This window comes from Pogona vitticeps, chromosome 3 (genome assembly GCF_051106095.1).
Source record: "Pogona vitticeps strain Pit_001003342236 chromosome 3, PviZW2.1, whole genome shotgun sequence".
Taxonomy (NCBI): Eukaryota; Metazoa; Chordata; class Lepidosauria; order Squamata; family Agamidae; genus Pogona; species Pogona vitticeps.
In genome coordinates, this window is record NC_135785.1 from 11777065 (window position 1) to 11794397 (window position 17333).

General features: G+C 40.5%; 1 protein-coding gene across 1 annotated transcript; it reads left to right on the forward strand.

The window, feature by feature from the left end:
* Positions 1-2038: 2038 nt before the first annotated feature.
* On the forward strand, positions 2039-12008 carry NIFK (nucleolar protein interacting with the FHA domain of MKI67). Its single transcript, XM_072996227.2, has 6 exons — positions 2039-2248; positions 5912-6040; positions 6607-6715; positions 9398-9609; positions 10275-10352; positions 11480-12008. Exons 1-6 carry the CDS (start codon positions 2123-2125, stop codon positions 11660-11662), a joined length of 837 nt encoding a protein of 278 aa, XP_072852328.2. The 5' UTR covers positions 2039-2122; the 3' UTR covers positions 11663-12008.
* The last annotated feature ends 5325 nt before the right edge of the window (positions 12009-17333 follow it).

Consider the following 17333-nt stretch of genomic DNA (forward strand, 5'->3'; position numbering starts at 1 on the left):
AGGGGATTCTCAAGAGCCTCCTCCAGCACCACAATTCAAAGGCATCAATTCTTCGGCGGTCTGCTTTCTTTATGGTCCAGCTCTCACTTCCATACATCACGACAGGAAAAACCATAGCTTTGACTATTCGGACTTTTGTTGGCAAGGTGATGTCTCTGCTTTTCAAGATGCTGTCAAGATTTGTCATCGCTTTCCTCCCAAGAAGAAGGCGTCTTTTAATTTCGGGGCTGCTGTCTCCATCTGCAGTGATCATGGAGCCCAGGAAAATAAAATTTGACACTGCCTCCATATCTTCCCCTTCTATTTCCCAGGAGGTGATGGGACCAGTGGCCATGATCTTAGTTTTTTTGATGTTGAGTTTCAGACCGTTTTTTGCACTCTCCTCTTTCACTCTCATTACAAGGTTCTTCAGTTCCTCCTCACTTTCTGCCATCAGAGTGGTATCATCTGCATATCGGAGGTTGTTGATATTTCTTCCGGCAATCTTAATTCCGGCTTGGGCTTCTTCCAGTCCAGCCTTCCGCATGATGTATTCTGCATACAAGTTAAATAAGCTGGGGGACAGTATACAGCCTTGCCGTACTCCTTTCCCAATTTTGAACCACTCAGTTGTTCCATGACCAGTTCTGACTGTTGCTTCCTGTCCCACATATAGGTTTCTCAGGAGACAGATAAAGTGGTCAGGCACTCCCATTTCTTTAAGAACTTGCCATAGTTTGCTGTGGTCCACACAGTCAAAGGCTTTCGCATAGTCAATGAAGCAGAAGTAGATATTTTTCTGGAACTCTCTGGCTTTCTCCATAATCCAGCGCAAGTTAGCAATTTGGTCTCGAGTTCCTCTGCCTCTTCGGAATCCAGCTTGTACTTCTGGGAGTTCTCGGTCCACATACTGCTGAAGCCTACCTTGGAGGATTTTGAGCATAACCTTGCTAGCGTGTGAAATGAGTGCAATTGTGCGGTAGTTGGAGCATTCTTTGGCACTGCCTTTCTTTGGGATTGGGATGTAGACTGATCTTTTCCAATCCTCTGGCCACTGTTGAGTTTTCCAAACTTGCTGGCATATTGGATGTAGCACCTTAACAGCATCATCTTTCAAGATTTTAAATAGTTCAACTGGAATGCCATCACCTCCACTGGCCTTGTTGTTAGCCAGGCTTTCTAAGGCCCACTTGACTTCGCTCTCCAGGATGTCTGGCTCAAGGTCAGCAACTACATTGTCTGGGTTGTCCGGGATATCCAAATCTTTCTGATATAATTCCTCTGTGTATTCTTGCCACCTCTTCTTGACGTCTTCTGCTTCTGTTAGGTCCCTCCCATTTTTGTCTTTGTCTTATATATATATGTATATATATATATATATATATATATATATATATATATATATATATATATATATATATATATATATATATATATATATATATATACACACACACACACACACACACACACACACACACACACACACACACACACACACACACACATATACAGCTTCTACAAATCTTTGCCTTTGAGAAAGCTGGGTAGCAGATTCGGGGCGTTGGAGTAGAAATGATCCGGCGAACAGAAACTTGAGAACCCAACGCATGTCCACGAAAGGTCACATTAAAATACGTCCAATATCTTTAAGGTGCAACATGTTTGTGTCTCGTGTATTTTTCCTTTGGATTTTGCCCGATCCACTTACACAGGCTAACACAGCTGCATCTTCCAAAACTGCACCTATTCAAGTGCAGGATGGAAATCAATGGGATAGGGTTTGTTCCCAATCCAGGCTGAAACCAGATAGCTTGGAGAAGTGCATTCTCTGCAATGAGCGCAGAGAAACACGCTGTGTATGTTTGTGCACGCGATAGATGTGAGCGAGGCATCAGCGCGACAGATTTCACACGACCGCCTTTGGCGGGGGGGGTGGAGAAGCTATGGCGAGGAGTTTTTCATTCTCCGACCAGTAGAGGCCGCTGTGGCCCTTCCATTTTTATTCCTCCTGAAATGTTCCTGTCTCTCCGGCGCGAGGCCGGCCTAGCGGAAGTGACGGAGGAGGACTTCCGTTTCCGGGGGCGGGAGCCTAAACACGCCGTGAGGGGACTAAGCCACTTCCTTTCTTAATCGCGGCGCCATGGCGGCCACGGAATCGACGAAAACCTCCAAAGGGACGCCGACGGCTCCGCTCCTTTCTCTGGACCCGGAGCGGCAGCAGGAGTTCCAGGCGAAGGTTCAGAGCGTGCGGAAGGCGGTCGCCAAGGTGAGAGCCGGAGCAGGGCGGCGGTTGTCACGGGGAGCGGGCGTGGAAAACGGGGGGTGGGGTGGAGATGAACACTCGCTTCTGCCTCAGGTCGCCACCAGCCTTGGGCTCTGAGTGGGGGTTTTGCTGCTATCCCGGGGGGCATCAGCTGAAGACCAGCGCGGGTTCTCGGACATCATGGGCCCTTGACGCCAAACAAGCAGTCCTGCAAACTGAAAGGGGCATCATCCACCCGGTTGACACTATTTATTTGGCTTAAATCCATTGTTCCTGGTAGTTTGACTCAATTCCTAGTCCCAGCTCTGCTAGTGACAGGTCATGCTCCAGGACACTCTTCCCTCCCTTAGTCAAAAAGAAAAGCTTTGAGTTTCAAAGGCAGGAAGAAAGGCGGAGGTGGGGGGGCAGATTGGCTGTCTTCTGCTTTAAGAGATGGGCCATAAACTCCTAGCTGAGGAGATGCTTGAAACCAACTTGCTTACTGCACTGGCTCCATCTCAGAAGCAAACCTCAAAAGCCCCAAAGTCATCAGCTGTGTGAATCTGGGACATTAATAACAGCGTATAAGTTTGGAAGTACCCAAAAGAACTCAATGCATATTTTTGAAGAAGATGATTTATCGTTGAAAGCTTGTTGTTTATTTTTTCTTTTATATTTTTGATAGTTTTTGATAGGTTTCATCTGTTCCTGCATTTGTACTATAACAGAAATATTGCTTTCTGCTGATCTAAGCTGCCTTGGATCCCTTTGAAGGAGAAGGGGGGTAAAATATTTTAAATAAATGTTCAACAATTATATACATATATTTGTATATGTGTATGTATAATGTATACATATATGTATTGTTCAGTGCTGTCAAGTTGGAACTGATTTACAGCAAGTCCTAACAGCTTTCAATGTAAGGGAGACATTTAAGGAGTGGTTTTACTATTCCAGTCCCCCAGTGAGTTTCCATGGCCAAGTGGGGATTCAAACCCTGTTCTCCAGAATCCTATGCTGTCACTCCATCTACTATGCCGCCCTGGGATTCATGTTTGTGTACGCATACAGAGATACATACATGTATGCGCAGACACACATGTACATATGACTTTTATATTTTTTTTATTTTAAAAAAATCAGGTGAGATTTCATAAATGTGAGCACTCCTCACACTGGTGTGTGTGTGTTTGTAGTAGAGATGGGTTATTTCCACTCACCCTTCCGCTGCTGCTGCAGGCTCTGCGCTTCCTTCCTATTGCTGCAGAGCTCGCCATTGACTAGCCACTCTTCCACCTGGCAGGGAGGCTCCTCATCCCACTTCCTGCCAGGAGCGGCTCATTATATCCACCTGTGCGGGGGTAGTCGTATATGAATACCCCCATCTCTAGTGTTTAGTTTGCTTGTTTAGCTGCATGTGACTACATTTCAGCACCTATTGAAAAAGAAAGGAAAAATCCTACCCTTTTTACCCCTGTAATTGTTCTAGCTACTAGGGTGGCATAAGTCTCCTCAGTAGATTAGAATACTGTGTTTCTCTGAAAATAAGACCGGGTTTTATATTAATTTTTGCTCCAAAAACCGCATTAGGGCTTATTTTCAGGTGATTTTTTTAATGTACAACAATCTACATTTATTCAAATACAGTCGTATCATCTTTTTGTTGCTGCACAATGGTGGAGGGTGGGGGTTCACTTAACTAGTGGGGTCTCTACTTAAGAACTTAATCCGTATTGGAAGGTGGTTCTCAAGTGGAAAAGTTCTTATGTAGAATCTGCATTTCCCATAGGAATGCATTGAAAACCATTTAATCTGTATCTGCTCTTTTCCGTCCATAGAAATTAATGGGAAGCTGCTATTCCGCCTTCTACCACTAGAGGGGGATATTTTTTCTTTTTTTTTTCCCCCCCTTAGGTCAGGGAACAGTGTTAAAAGCACTTCTGACGAAGCTAATTTTGAAGCAATGGACTGAAAACCAATTAATCTGTTCTGGCTGTTTTTTTGTTATGTAGAGGTGCGTTCGTACATTGAAGCATTAGTTCCCATAGGAACTAATGCAAAGCTGGTTAATACGTACTCTACCACTAGGGGAGAACTTTTTTTTAACCTAAGATGACCTAAGGTTAAAAAAAGAGCAGGAAAGTTTTTTTTTCCTGTTCTTATCTTGGATTTTTGTTCTCAAGTAGAAGCAAAATTTAGCAAATGGAGCTGTTCTTAAGTGGAATTGTTCTTAAGTAGGGACGTTCTTAAGTAGAGACCCCACTGTACTGCAAGAGCAGCACATTTATATTGTGTCTTTCTCCTTTAAAAGGACCCAAGGCGGCTGTTGTAGATGTGTGGCTGGTTCTGTTCTTATCAGCATCTTCACTCTATCCTTAGGCCGAATCAAGCAGTTGTCTCAAGTAGCCAGTTCTGGAGAATGACAGTAGGAACGAATTCTCAGGCTGTTATTCTTGGTTAGAGAACAGAATACTGTAGGATATATAGCACACACCCTGTCCTGGACCCACTGAACCAAACATATTTCTTGAGTAAAAATGCAACCCCATCATCCACATTGAAATAAGATTCAGTTGCTTGTTCACTCAGCTTCTACATGTGGAGAAAGTATGCCATTTTGACCTTTGCCCTAGGCATGGAAATACCTTAGGTCAGCCCTGCTAACCACTGCACTGCTAACCTCACAGTACACACTTTTGGCTGACTGGCATTTAGGTTCAGAGTGTCATCATGATACAAGACAAAACTAAGACAAAATGTTTTGAGAGTTCTTGAAAACCTTTAATTTTTATTTCTATATTTTCTCCTCAAAGAAATGCACACACGACTAAGTACTGAAACAATAGAATATCACAATATGGATTACCACTTTGCAGTCCTTAGTCATACTACACACCAAGAGTTGTTCTAATACTTTGAATACAGCTATAGAGAGTAAGTTATGATGATTACCCCAAATTGCTATTGATTATAGCCATTGTGCAACTGTAACTACAGTAGAACCACAGTATCTGTGGGTGATTGGCTTCAACCACCACCACCTTAGCAACGTTGGAAAACATGGAAGAAAGGGAAACTATACATAGCATTGTCTCTGCCTCCCTCTAGTGGCTAGTTCTGGTAAATGCACTGGGAGGTTTTATTTAATATTTTCAGGCAGCAGTTAAGTGAATCTGTGGATCCTAATCCAGTAGATGAGGGGTCCTGTTGCACTGACCAGCCAGATTATATGTGCCTATTACCTTTTCCCCCAGAGTGGTATAATGGATATAGTGATAGACTAGGACTCCGTCAAACAGGGTTTGAATCCTCACTTAGCCATGGGGGAGTGGAACTGATAAAACCACTCCTTAAATGTCTCACATATTTGAAAGTCCTGTTAGGGCTTCTGGTTCCAACTTGATGACACAAAACACAGCCATCTACATTACATTTGTATCCTGTATTGGAGAGGCAGCATATTTTGGTTTCTGGGTGATCGTCTAGCCAGGCAGCGTCTGGAGTCAAAGTTCCCGCAAAGTTGCTTTGCATTGTTTAGTTAAGAGGTTATCCCCTGAGACATGGTTTTTTCCCCCATGCTCACAAGCTGTCCAAATGGGAGATCATAACATATTTAATGTAAGTAAACTAATACACATGAATTTAAATTCAGACATAATTAACTTATCCTTTCATTTCATATTACAGAATGATAAGGTGACGCCTGGTGTCATTTATGTGGGTCACATCCCAAGGAGTCTTTCTGAAATACACCTCAGAGAATATTTCAGTCAATTTGGGGCAGTTAAAAGACTTCGTCTTTCAAGGAGTAAAAAGGTGACTTCTTAAAATATTGGTTTTCCCAGTTATATCCCTAACAGTTTGCAGAAGCAGAGTTTTATTAGCTTTCTATATTGAATATTTCTAGTTTGTTGTTTCCTAAACACTCTTTAAAAAGTTCTTAAAATAGATTAACTAAAGTCTTCTCATTCTTATCGCATCATTCCTCAAAGTGGACAGTGCCACAACTTCTGTTCCTTCAGTTGCTCATGTTTCCTTTCAAGAGTTAATGGCCAGCATCCTCTTGGCATCTTTCACTTGTGTGAGGTACATCATGTAAGTCTTGGCCACAACTTGGCACCATGACTTATAAGATTTCTGTTGCACAAGCATAAATTATGAATGGAATTTGGCTGGCATAGATGATTAGACACTGGTTGCCAAATTAACAGCAGCATTACAATAAAACACAAAATATTAGGTATTTTAGCAGACTTTCTTAAGAATTCAGAGGATATTTGCGAGAAATAAAAATAGTTATGTAACTCTTGCAATCATTTCACAACTTAGAAGTCTTGTATTTGGATAATGTTAATGTATTTTTTTGTTCTTGCCTCAAACAGACTGGAGGTAGCAAAGGTTATGCTTTTGTGGAATTTGAATACGATGAAGTTGCTAAGATTGTTGCAGATACCATGAACAACTATCTCTTTGGAGAACGGATTTTGAAATGTGAGTGAATGTGAGATTGTTGCCCAGATGAAAATTTCCATGTGAATTCTACCTGATTTGTGAATTGAAAGACATTTGACTTAATCTGAGTGTTTCATTTCCATGTGAGCTAAAAATACTGCAGTGAACTGTTCACAGTAAGTGCTAACAACTGGAATAGGGAAGGTTCAGTATTTGAAACATTCTTCCCCAAACCTGCCTGCTACTCAGCTTTTTTCCCCATCTGGGTATCAGTTATCTCTCCCTCAATCCTTTCTGTTGAGTCATTGCCACTCACTCCTTGCACAGACCCTTTGGCCCAAAGAGAGAGATTTATTAACAAAACCCCGTGGTCTCTTTATTGTAAGCTTGCCACCCTGAGCACCTTTTGCGTAGAGGGTCACAGTGATAGGGTAGAAGTTCACTTTTAAAGGAAATAAGTTGCATTCACGAATTGCCGTCTATGCAGTCTAAACCAAGCCCCATATTACATCAATTTGTGGACTGTTTAATAGAATCCCAGTCTCCCCACAGACATACACACATTTACCACAATTGTATGCTGTTTGAGAGTGAGGCGGGTTCATCTAAAGCAATGTGTTTTAACACTGGTCGCGATGTAGCAACCACTACATCTTGATGTGCCATCAAACGTAAGATGTAGTTCATGGCACCCCTTTTTTAATGATGTTTTAAAAAGAGGTGTTTTTTCTTTTCTTTTTTTAATTTCTTAAAATTACTTTCCGAAACAAATACATCAATACAAAACAATACAAAATACTGACTACCTAACAGTCTAAAACACAGTTCACCCCCATACCCATGGGACCCTTTTGGAGCAATACTTTTATTACAAATATCCTTTCCAAAATTGTATTGATTGTTGCTTAGAGGCTTTCCCCTTTCCTTTCACTAATACAAATTCAATAAATCTACCCCAAATAACATAAAAATATTCAAACCTATTTCCCCTCTTTTCATCTTTTGTTCAGTAGTCAATTTGTCATTTAATGCAATGTCCCATACTGTTATAACGAAGATGTTTTCCTGTTCAATGACCTTTGCTTGCTCTAGACTAATTAGTTGAAGAGAATTGTACTCTTTAAACATAAGGAAAACAAAAAACAAAGTATGAATCTTCATCAGGTTAATAATGTTATGGTAGAGTGGTTAAGATTGTAGTTGAGAAATGTGAAGAAGTGATTGGTCAGCTAGGTCATTTTTGAACACATCTATCTACATTGTTTCACAATATCATCATGGATCCATACTTAGAATTACTCCAAAGTGGGCCTTCATTAGAATATAATAGGTCAAAAGTACAAAAAGCAGATCTCCTGCATGGTTTACCTCGAGTTGTTTAATCAAGGTTTCGCAGTGTGTTGTTATATCACTGTAGGCAAGATGAGATGTCATTTTCGTGCAGTAATTCTACATAGCATTTTATTAATGTGTTTTCATGTTATGTTAACTCATTGCAAATGCACATTTCTAATGGAAATAAATGACTGGCATTAATAAAAAGGAAGACTGATGCATACATTTAAGGATTTTTACTAGAAATTCACTGGTGTGAAAAGTTTTGCCTGATTAACCATTGAAGTCTGTTATGGGCAGGGCCTGAAAAATGCACTTGTCCACATGTCTGTGACAAGTGAAAAATGCTGCTTGAGGAGTCACAGCTGCTTGCCTGCCTCCTTACCTTCCACCTCTCTCTCTCTCTCTCTCTCTCTCTTTTTAATCCTGCAGTCGTCCCCTCCCCCCTCCCATTGTAAAAGGAAAACTGCCCTCTTCTCGCGAGAAGCGAGTTTGAGTGGTACATAGAGATATAGCTCTGAGGAAGAATGTAGAGTAGCCCCATGCTGGAGAACATGGAGATTCCCTGCTTCCAATTTCAACCAAACAAGGACACATCCTGGGCTGGGAGGAAACCGTGGCTCCTTAAGAGGCTGGGTGCTTTTGCTTTCAGTTTTATTTTTGTTGGAGACATTCAAAAGAAAGGCTTTTATTCAAAATACAAGCTTCATGACCCCACAGGCACGCTGGTAATAAAGTAACCCAAGTCTGAGGGTATAAATCAGTGATTCCAAATCCTGATAAATTGCAAGGCTATAGTCCGGTCATGCTGACTGGTGAAATTTTTAACTGACTGGTGAGACATTCTAAAAAATTTCAAGCCCTGGTTATGGGTGTACTGTTGCAATGAGTTACTGTGTAGTAGTGTCTTCTAGTAACAGTAACAACACCTCTCACTCCCTTCACCTCCATAGTTTATTTCCTCTTGGGGTAAGCCATTTATTGTGAGAGATAGGTGGAAACACATGACAATTATTGGAGAAACCAGTTTGAACGTATGATTGCAGGGTGGAGTGCAAAGGCAATTAGTCATAACAAATACCTGCTAAAGAAGTGCAGGGACTATACGGGTAAACGAGGAAGCATCTGTGCTTCTAACGTATTAGGATTGAATTACATGTTGATGTACAACATGTAATTCAGCAGTATTTACTTCTAACCTGAAGAAAGAATGGACTAAATGGCAGTGGACATGTTTGATGATATTTTTGGGATTGAGCAATGTTACTGTATTAAAAAATTCTCAATTAAAATATGCAAAGCCCAGTTTGGTGAACATTGCCACACTGCCTCCGTGGCTGTCATGTTAACCTTTTGTTGCACAGTAATATTGTTTACACATTATAGGCCAGTTTATGCCACCTGAAAAAGTGCATGAAAAACTCTTCAAAGGCTGTGAAAGGACATTCAGAAAGCCAACGAATCCAGCAGTAAAACGCTATAATCGGGAGCGAACACCCGAAGAGGAAGCAAAGATGATGAAGCGGTTGTTAAGGAAGGAAAGACATCTGCGAGAAAGACTGGCAAAAAAGGGCATCGATTATGATTTTCCTGGCTTTGTAAGTGTATCCTTTTATTTTCCTGAGTACTGTTCAGCAGAGGAAGCAAAGAGGATGATATGTAAAGTACTGATTAATTTACAAGCTAATTGCATATTATGTAATTCAAAAGCAAGAATTAAGAAGGTAATATTATCATCAAATTAGTGGAGTCTTAGGACCAGTTTATTCAGCCAAGAGAGAGCCTCACATTTGTTCAGAGTGTGCACACAACAGGTGTCTGTATTTGTGTACTACAAGTCTTTGAAGTCTTTGCAAATGCATATGACTTTACTCTTGACTTTCTTAGGTCACTTAAAACAACTTAGGTTAAATCTGCAACCAGCCACCTATCTGGTCTAATACTTTTTCTAAAATTAAAAAGAGTTCTCCTTTTTTATTGGATTTCCAATATCCTACAAAAGACTGAAACCATTTTGTGTTGGAATGGGTTTAAATAAGTTTGGCACTTACAAGAACATCTTACAGGCATTTCCTAGACATGTCATATACTGTACAGAGTGACTGTATGCAATCTCTGGGATATATCCCAGCCTTTACAATTGCAGTCTGAGTTAGATTGTGCAGCTCTTTGCTTCTTACCTTAAAAAGAACATACTAACCCAAACACAGTTGTAAAGCCTTGTGACAAGATAATTTTACTGATCCTGAGACTCTTTCTATAGGCTGCCCAGCTGTCTCCAGAAAAGAAACAAAAGATGTCAGAACCAACCTCCAGTTTGAATGCCTCTGTAAACAGTGAGGTAAGTTTAAGTTACTGGTTTACCCAAAGAGTATTCTGAATATATATAGTCACTTGCTTATCTTTATGGAAGGAAGTGCCCTTATAGGGCCAAAATTATGCAGTTTATGGACATTCCTCTAAATATAAGTTCCTTAAATTTGCTTGCCCACAAGCCCAGTTAAAATGGAAAGATTGGAGACATTTTCCCTGCACATCCATAAGACAGTGTTGGTGTGAATTAGAGAAATCTACATGCTTCACATAGTTTTCTTACTCCATTAATCCCACTCCCCTTCTTACTGTGCTGTCAGCAAGTTGGATGGGAAGCATATTGGTGGGAAATAATTAAATGGATAGAAACATTGTTGAATCAAATAAAATTTTAAATCAAGCTTTTATTATTTTCAATATTTAAGGATGGAAATGAAAAATTATTCAACAAAGACCTAATTGCACATCTTATTGGTTCAGCAAGAGTTGAAATTGCACAAAATTGGAGAAATGCTCAAGATCTTTCAGTTAAAAAAATTGAGAACAGAATCTGGCAAATGGTCCTGATGGAAAAGCTGACCAATCAAATTAAAATATATAGAGGGAAAATAAAACAGGATAAATTTATGGAAACCTGACAGCCATTATTAACATATGGAATTACTTCAAGAAAAGAAGAATGTGCTATGGGAAGTAATTTGGATTGCTGGCATGTAATATTTTAAAAATAATTAATGATGTTAAAATATGAACTAGTGGATGTATAAAGAAAGACAATCTACTGAAAGAATATGTAAGTAATATGATAGTATTGTACTACAATTCTAACTTGCATTTTCACGCTATGGATGTTAATAACATTTAAAATTAATTATTTAAAAAAAGCAAGTTAGATGGGCTGAACCTTTTGACTAAGACTACTGCTTGGTGGCAGTAAATTTACAATATTGAATTCAGTTACAAATACAGTAGAAAATATTGTTCAGTGTTACTTCCTGGAAAATAAGTGGAGACATGTTATCAAATGTCCATCTTGAGCATGTTTTTCTAGATGCTACAGTTAAACAGTTTAAATAATTATTTAAATGGAAATTATTAGTGCTCTGGTGATCCTGTACAATTTACCGTGCTCATGTCCTTTCCTGTCTTGTCTAGGATCCAACTCCAGTGTGTACACCCACATTTCTTGAACGCCGGAAATCTCAGCCAAAAGATAGTGAAGATAACGAAGTAATTTTAAAAGTGCCACCGGAAAGTAAAAAGACTGCTGCACAAAAAAACAAAGCAGCAAAATTGCAGAAAAAAGCAACCAGAAAAAAGCAGAAAAGCAAGACTTAAGAAGCTCTTTATCCAAAGGACACTTTTAGTATCTATGGGGTTGTGTAGGGGTCCTTAGAAAGAAAAGTCTTACATATTTTTCTTAGGTGATTCCCATTGGTCTACTTCCATGTATGCATCTCATCAATATGAGCTGCAGTTCCAGAATTAGACGAATTGTTTCCATTTGCTTCTGGCTTGTTGCTATTTGATTTTTACCCAAAGTGTACAGTCAGTGTGAAAAATGCTGCCATGTACAGTGTGTTTCCGGAAAAGCGTTGTACAAATATTCATAATTTTTAAAACGGAACATTATGGGAGACTGCACTGCAACTTAAGTTCAAAATAAAATTTAAATTGAATATAATGTACAATGTGATCATTTATTGAATAATATGCCAGTTACTGAATATACTTGTTCTAGCCCCAGTGGTGTGATGAGTTGTGTCCCAAGTGTGAAATGCCATCCTACTTTGCAGCACAGGCAAAGGAGAAAGCATTTTGGCATTAAATAGGCTGGAACAAGCTGAATCAGTCTTTTTATGCCATGTACACATTCAAATATATTTTGAATTCAGTCATTTTATAAGCGAAGCACACTCCACCATATATGACCATGTAGCCGCACTCTTAATTTGATCCAGACAAGCTTAGGTAGCCAGCTCAGGGTTGACTCAGCCTTTCCTCCTTCTGATACTGTATCAACTCATGGAGCGGGGGGGGGGGAGGGAATGTGTAGCCTGCATAATTGAATTAAACTGCCCATACTTTGCTTTGTTTTGCTGCGACGTTAAGTTTGGTGGTTCATGCTGGTTTGTTTAGTGGGCAAACAGGTGTTCAGTGCTTCTCAGCCCTGCCTCCTCCAGCAGCCGCCCACTTAGAGGCAGATGTTGGTGAGTCTTCACACCTGCATCCTAAGCCTTGAGTCATTTGCTCTCCCCCAACCACCAAGGCTTGGGTCTTGGGAGTCAGATTCAAAGACTCGGACTGCTCATGCGCTGCCCATCTGATAGGCCAGCGCATACACAGAGATAGCAGGCCAACCCTTTCTCGGAGCCAGATCTTGCCTCTGCACATGCACCAGCCTATCAGCTGGGCAGCGGGTGCATGGGCAGAGGCAGCATCCGGTTCCTAGAAGGGAAGCTAGCCTGCTGCCTCTGAGGATGATGGTGGCAGTGGCAGGTAGGGAAGACCATCCCTTAGGGACTCAAAACGCAACTTGGAAAAATGGCTCTGAGCCACAAGTTAAGTCTGAGTCTGCCCCCAAATTGAGTCTGAGTTGAGCTGCTGGTGTAACTCAAGTCAGATTGGACAGCGAGTCATGAATCTCCATCCCTGCTACTTTACTGGCAAGACGAACAGCCAGACCTGCATAGAGTAGGAGGATCACGGTCCACCGTCCCATGGTCTCTAACCATTCTTCAATTTAAGGAAGAAATGTTGTAGGACGAAGTGTCTAGAGGCCCTTTTCTTTGTAGAAATAAACACAAACAAACATTCAGCATACAGTATGCTTTTGCCAGAATAGTAATGCTCTGCTAAATCCAATTGTTAATTCCAGCTAGAGTAGATCTACTGAATCAATATGACTTCTATATAAGAGATGACTTACCAACATCTACTTGATTCACTCTATCTATTCTGAATGGAATTAGCTTTTTCATTGAGCCCACTGTCTCCACATCTCTGCTATTTTTTCTGTGTATTTTTATTTAAGTAAACAAAAACAGCCCAGAACGAAGAATGCTCAACCGATTGTACTTGAAATGCCTTTTTTTGTCCTAGCATACTGGAATAGTAATAATTATCTCAAGACTGGCCAAAGGGAAGCAGATTTAAGTGCTTGTGCAGAATTTTCTTTTGAACCAAAAAGCCTGGAGGAAATTAACTGTCATTGTTGATTTTGACCACAAAATGCTTTTTTCTCCAAACTAATGGAAGGTAGTAGGGTTCTTGGAAAAGAGGCCTGTAGGGTTGTTGTTTCTTGTTGTTTTTTAATGAAATTTGATTCAAGGACACATGGATTAATTTGTAGGTACGTCTCTAGCCTGAGATTCTGATTCAAGACCATATGCACATATTTGTTAATTTTGAGCTTGATCTTACACCTATACTTGAAAAAATGGAGGTGGGTGTACATGCAGGGTTGGACCAAAACATTTTGTTGGCTTTAGCAAGGGATAACATTGTGAGTGACCCTCTTCTCTTCCATGTACAAAAGTAAACGAAAGAGAACTAAATCTTTCTTCAACACAGTAGCTGCCAAATGATAGGACTTGGCCAAAAATAACCAAATCAGCTTGTCAGATCAGGCTGCCAGAATCATAGGGTCGTTCCTGTATTAGATGTGGAGTATCAGAAACAGGTGAGTGTTTTGAGTTCTATATCTGTGAGGATGAGAGTAACCCCAGGGATACTCTCCTGAGACAGAACAGGGGGAAGAAAGTCTGGGAGACGAAGGTGGGCTGGGTGTACCATCCACAACCATAGCCCTGACAGACAATATGCCAGACAACCTCGGGCACTAGGCAGAATTGGACACCTAGAGTTAAAAGTTCATCTCCTCTTTTGTTGCAAGGAGAGTTACCTGGTTTGCTGGAAGTTAAGAAATACGACTTGTTAAAAGCGGAACCGAATAATGCGAACATGTTTGAGACTCATAACTTGTTAGATAATAAACCTGTTTTGTTGGAAGTTCTTGGGCTACCATCGCCTCCTTTACAGACAAATGCATCGAAAGGAGTAAAGGACTTTAACCCTGATCACAGCATCTCACACCAAACTAGGCATTGTAGAGATGGGGGAGCAGCTTGAAGAAGAATTTTGTAGGACATGCAGACTTTTTAAATATATATTCTAGTGGCCTAATAAGCTGGCTGAGTAGCTTAATGGTTTAGGTATCTGGCTGCAGAGCCGAAGTTTGGGAGTTTGATACCTCACTGTGCTTCCTGTGAGTAGATCCAGACTGTGTGGCCTTGGGCAAGCTGCAAAGTCCCAGGACGCCCCCAGAAGAAAGGAATGGGAAACCACTTTTGAATATCTCTACCTGGAAAACGTCACAGTTAAGTCACAATTGACCTTAGAGCACATGATTAGTATTTTTAATAACCTAATAAATGCATCTTTATTTTTGGATTTTGTACGAGCCCACCGAGCTTTTCTTTTATTTCAACCACAGAGCTTTTTTTTTTAAAAAAAAAATCCAGCCTATAGATTAATTGTGGTCCCACAAAACAACTATTGTTGTATCTTCCCTCTAGCCTTTCACTTTGTTTGAAAAAGCTCATGTAGTGTTAGGACTGTAGCCTCTTAAAGAACTCACTTATTTAGCAGAGGCTTAAATGGTTTACTGTACAGGCTTTTAGCGTGGAAATTAATTTTGAACACTGATTCAGACAGCTAACACAGAAGCCTCTCCCCCCCCCCCCAATTTCTCAGCAAGAACTTAACAGCCAAAGCGGTGATGTCACGAGACGCCCTTTCATCAAAGACTCGATTTATGTCTTAAAAATATACTACAGTGCCCCATTTAGCACAGCGGTGTTATCAATAATTAAAACAGTGCAACGATTCTCAAGTAGCACAACTGGTTCCAGCACAATTAAGCAGCGCCTGATGACCTTGCTTGCATTTTATCTTCCTGCATTTGCTCACAATAAAGGAAGCAAAACCCATTGTATAATCATAAGTGTCACAAAGAAGGAAAGGTAACTCAACATGGATTTTTCCATTTGTTTTCTTTGACACATTAACATAATGGTGATCTCACGGTGAAAGTGAAAATCCCTTTTGCCCACTGGTAGAGAACCGTTCCCTCATTATTAGGGAAACTGATGTTTACACCCTCTATTTCAAGAACTGAGAAACCAAATGCCCTCAGGTTACTTAAGGCTACAATGCAGAGTGCATTTCTCCCTTTCAGTCTCTCTCAGCGAGTCCGGATTCTGGTAGGTTGTCAGAATTAAAGAGGAACAAAGGAAAGGGAACAAAGAGAGAAAGAGAAAGCAAAACATTGTGGCTTTGCAAAGACTCACAAATTTATTTCAGTGGGAGCTTTTGGGAAAACCAAATCCATTTTTTAATTGCAAGGAATGCATCAATATTTTGTTTGTTTCCTCTCTCTTTCATTACTTCTTTGGAAAACTGATTCTAGTATTGATTATTTAGTAAGAAGAGTAGGGAAGGTGGGGGAAGGAAAATATTAAATATTAAAGATAACCTTTTAATTCTAACAATTTGAGGTAACATTTGTTACATGATTATGCCATAATTCATTTTATCCTTGCTGCCCTGTTCTCCCAAAGGGCTCCTACACATGTCTATCAAGGTTTTGGTGATTAGCAAATGTGTTTAAATCTAATAATTGGCTAATGACAGGTAAGGAATCATTTGCAGGTTCTTCAGATCAGGTGTGAGCAATCTTACTGTTCCAAAGGCTGCACAAACAATCCTGGACTTTGGAGGGTCCCCTCTTGTGACTTTGACTTCCCAAAAACCTTTCTGCAAGAAAGGAGGGTCTAAATCAAGGGGGGGGGGACTCATTGTATAACCATATTGAACCAACCATACTGAATCACTATCAAGAAGGCAAAGGAGACTTTTTCAGACATAATAGGGGGGGGCATGTTTTGGGGGGTGCTGAGGACCACCTTTGGGTCCCAGATGGTCACATGCAACATACAGGCTTCATGTTAAGATACCCCTACTGTATGCCATAACAACAGAAAGACCACTAAACTCATACAATAGACATAGGGAGCTGTGAGAAGGGAGTAAATCTCTACTTTTAATGTCCAATTTCCTGTCACTTTACTTACTTAGACCTGCATAACTTGTAATTCAGCAAGCCAAACAAAGCCTATGGGCTCCATTTTACATCCTTTGGAACCCCCTCGTTTTTGCAGCTAGCAGCTGTGCATTCAAATAAGGCAATATACATGGCTGTTATTGCAATAACTCTGTGCAGTAAGTTCAGCGGAGAAAGCCTGATTAGCACAAAGTGGAACTAGACTTCCAGGACTTAGTGGAGACGAGAACCTGGATTTCCCAGGTCTTAACACAATGTATTCTAAACCAGTGGTTCCCAATATTGGGTCCCCAGAAGTTCTAGGACTACGACTTCTAGAAATCCTGCCTAGCACAGCTAGTGGTGAAGGCTTCTGGGAGTTTTAGTCCTGGAATATCTGGGGACCAAAGGTTGCAAACCACCGCTCTAAAAACTACCCCATGCTGGCTTTCAAAAATTAAGATAATTTGTGGCTGGGATGGGCTGCATTTAACCTCACAGCTCACAGGTTGTGCAGGCTTGCTCTTCTTTACAACAACCAGCCCAACCACCCTATATAAAAAGAGTCAAAAAATGTAATTAACAGCAAGCGACAAGCAAATCTTTGTAAAGCTAATGGTTCTTAATTGTCTTTTCATGATCAAAACATCCTCAGATACTTTACATTACAACAGGGTTAGCCTGCAATAATATCGTGTTCTGGGATAAATCTTTTTTTGTCCCAGCTACAGTGGACCCTCGACTTACAGACGGCTCGACTTACAGACTTTTTGAGTTACAGACTTCTCTGGCCGCAAAATTTAGGATCGACTTGCAGCCGGAGAATTGACCTATAGACCATAAAAAAACCAAAATGGAACAAAAATGGAACAAAAAGGGCCGGTTGCGGGATTAATCGGTTTTCAA

Bases quoted from the DNA above. Each gene is read 5' to 3' on its own strand.
- NIFK (XM_072996227.2), top strand. From the start codon at position 2,123: ATGGCGGCCACGGAATCGACGAAAACCTCCAAAGGGACGCCGACGGCT. The intron at 9,610-10,274 runs GTAAGTGTATCC...CTCTTTCTATAG, and splicing joins ATTATGATTTTCCTGGCTTT to GCTGCCCAGCTGTCTCCAGA. The intron at 10,353-11,479 runs GTAAGTTTAAGT...TGTCTTGTCTAG, and splicing joins ATGCCTCTGTAAACAGTGAG to GATCCAACTCCAGTGTGTAC.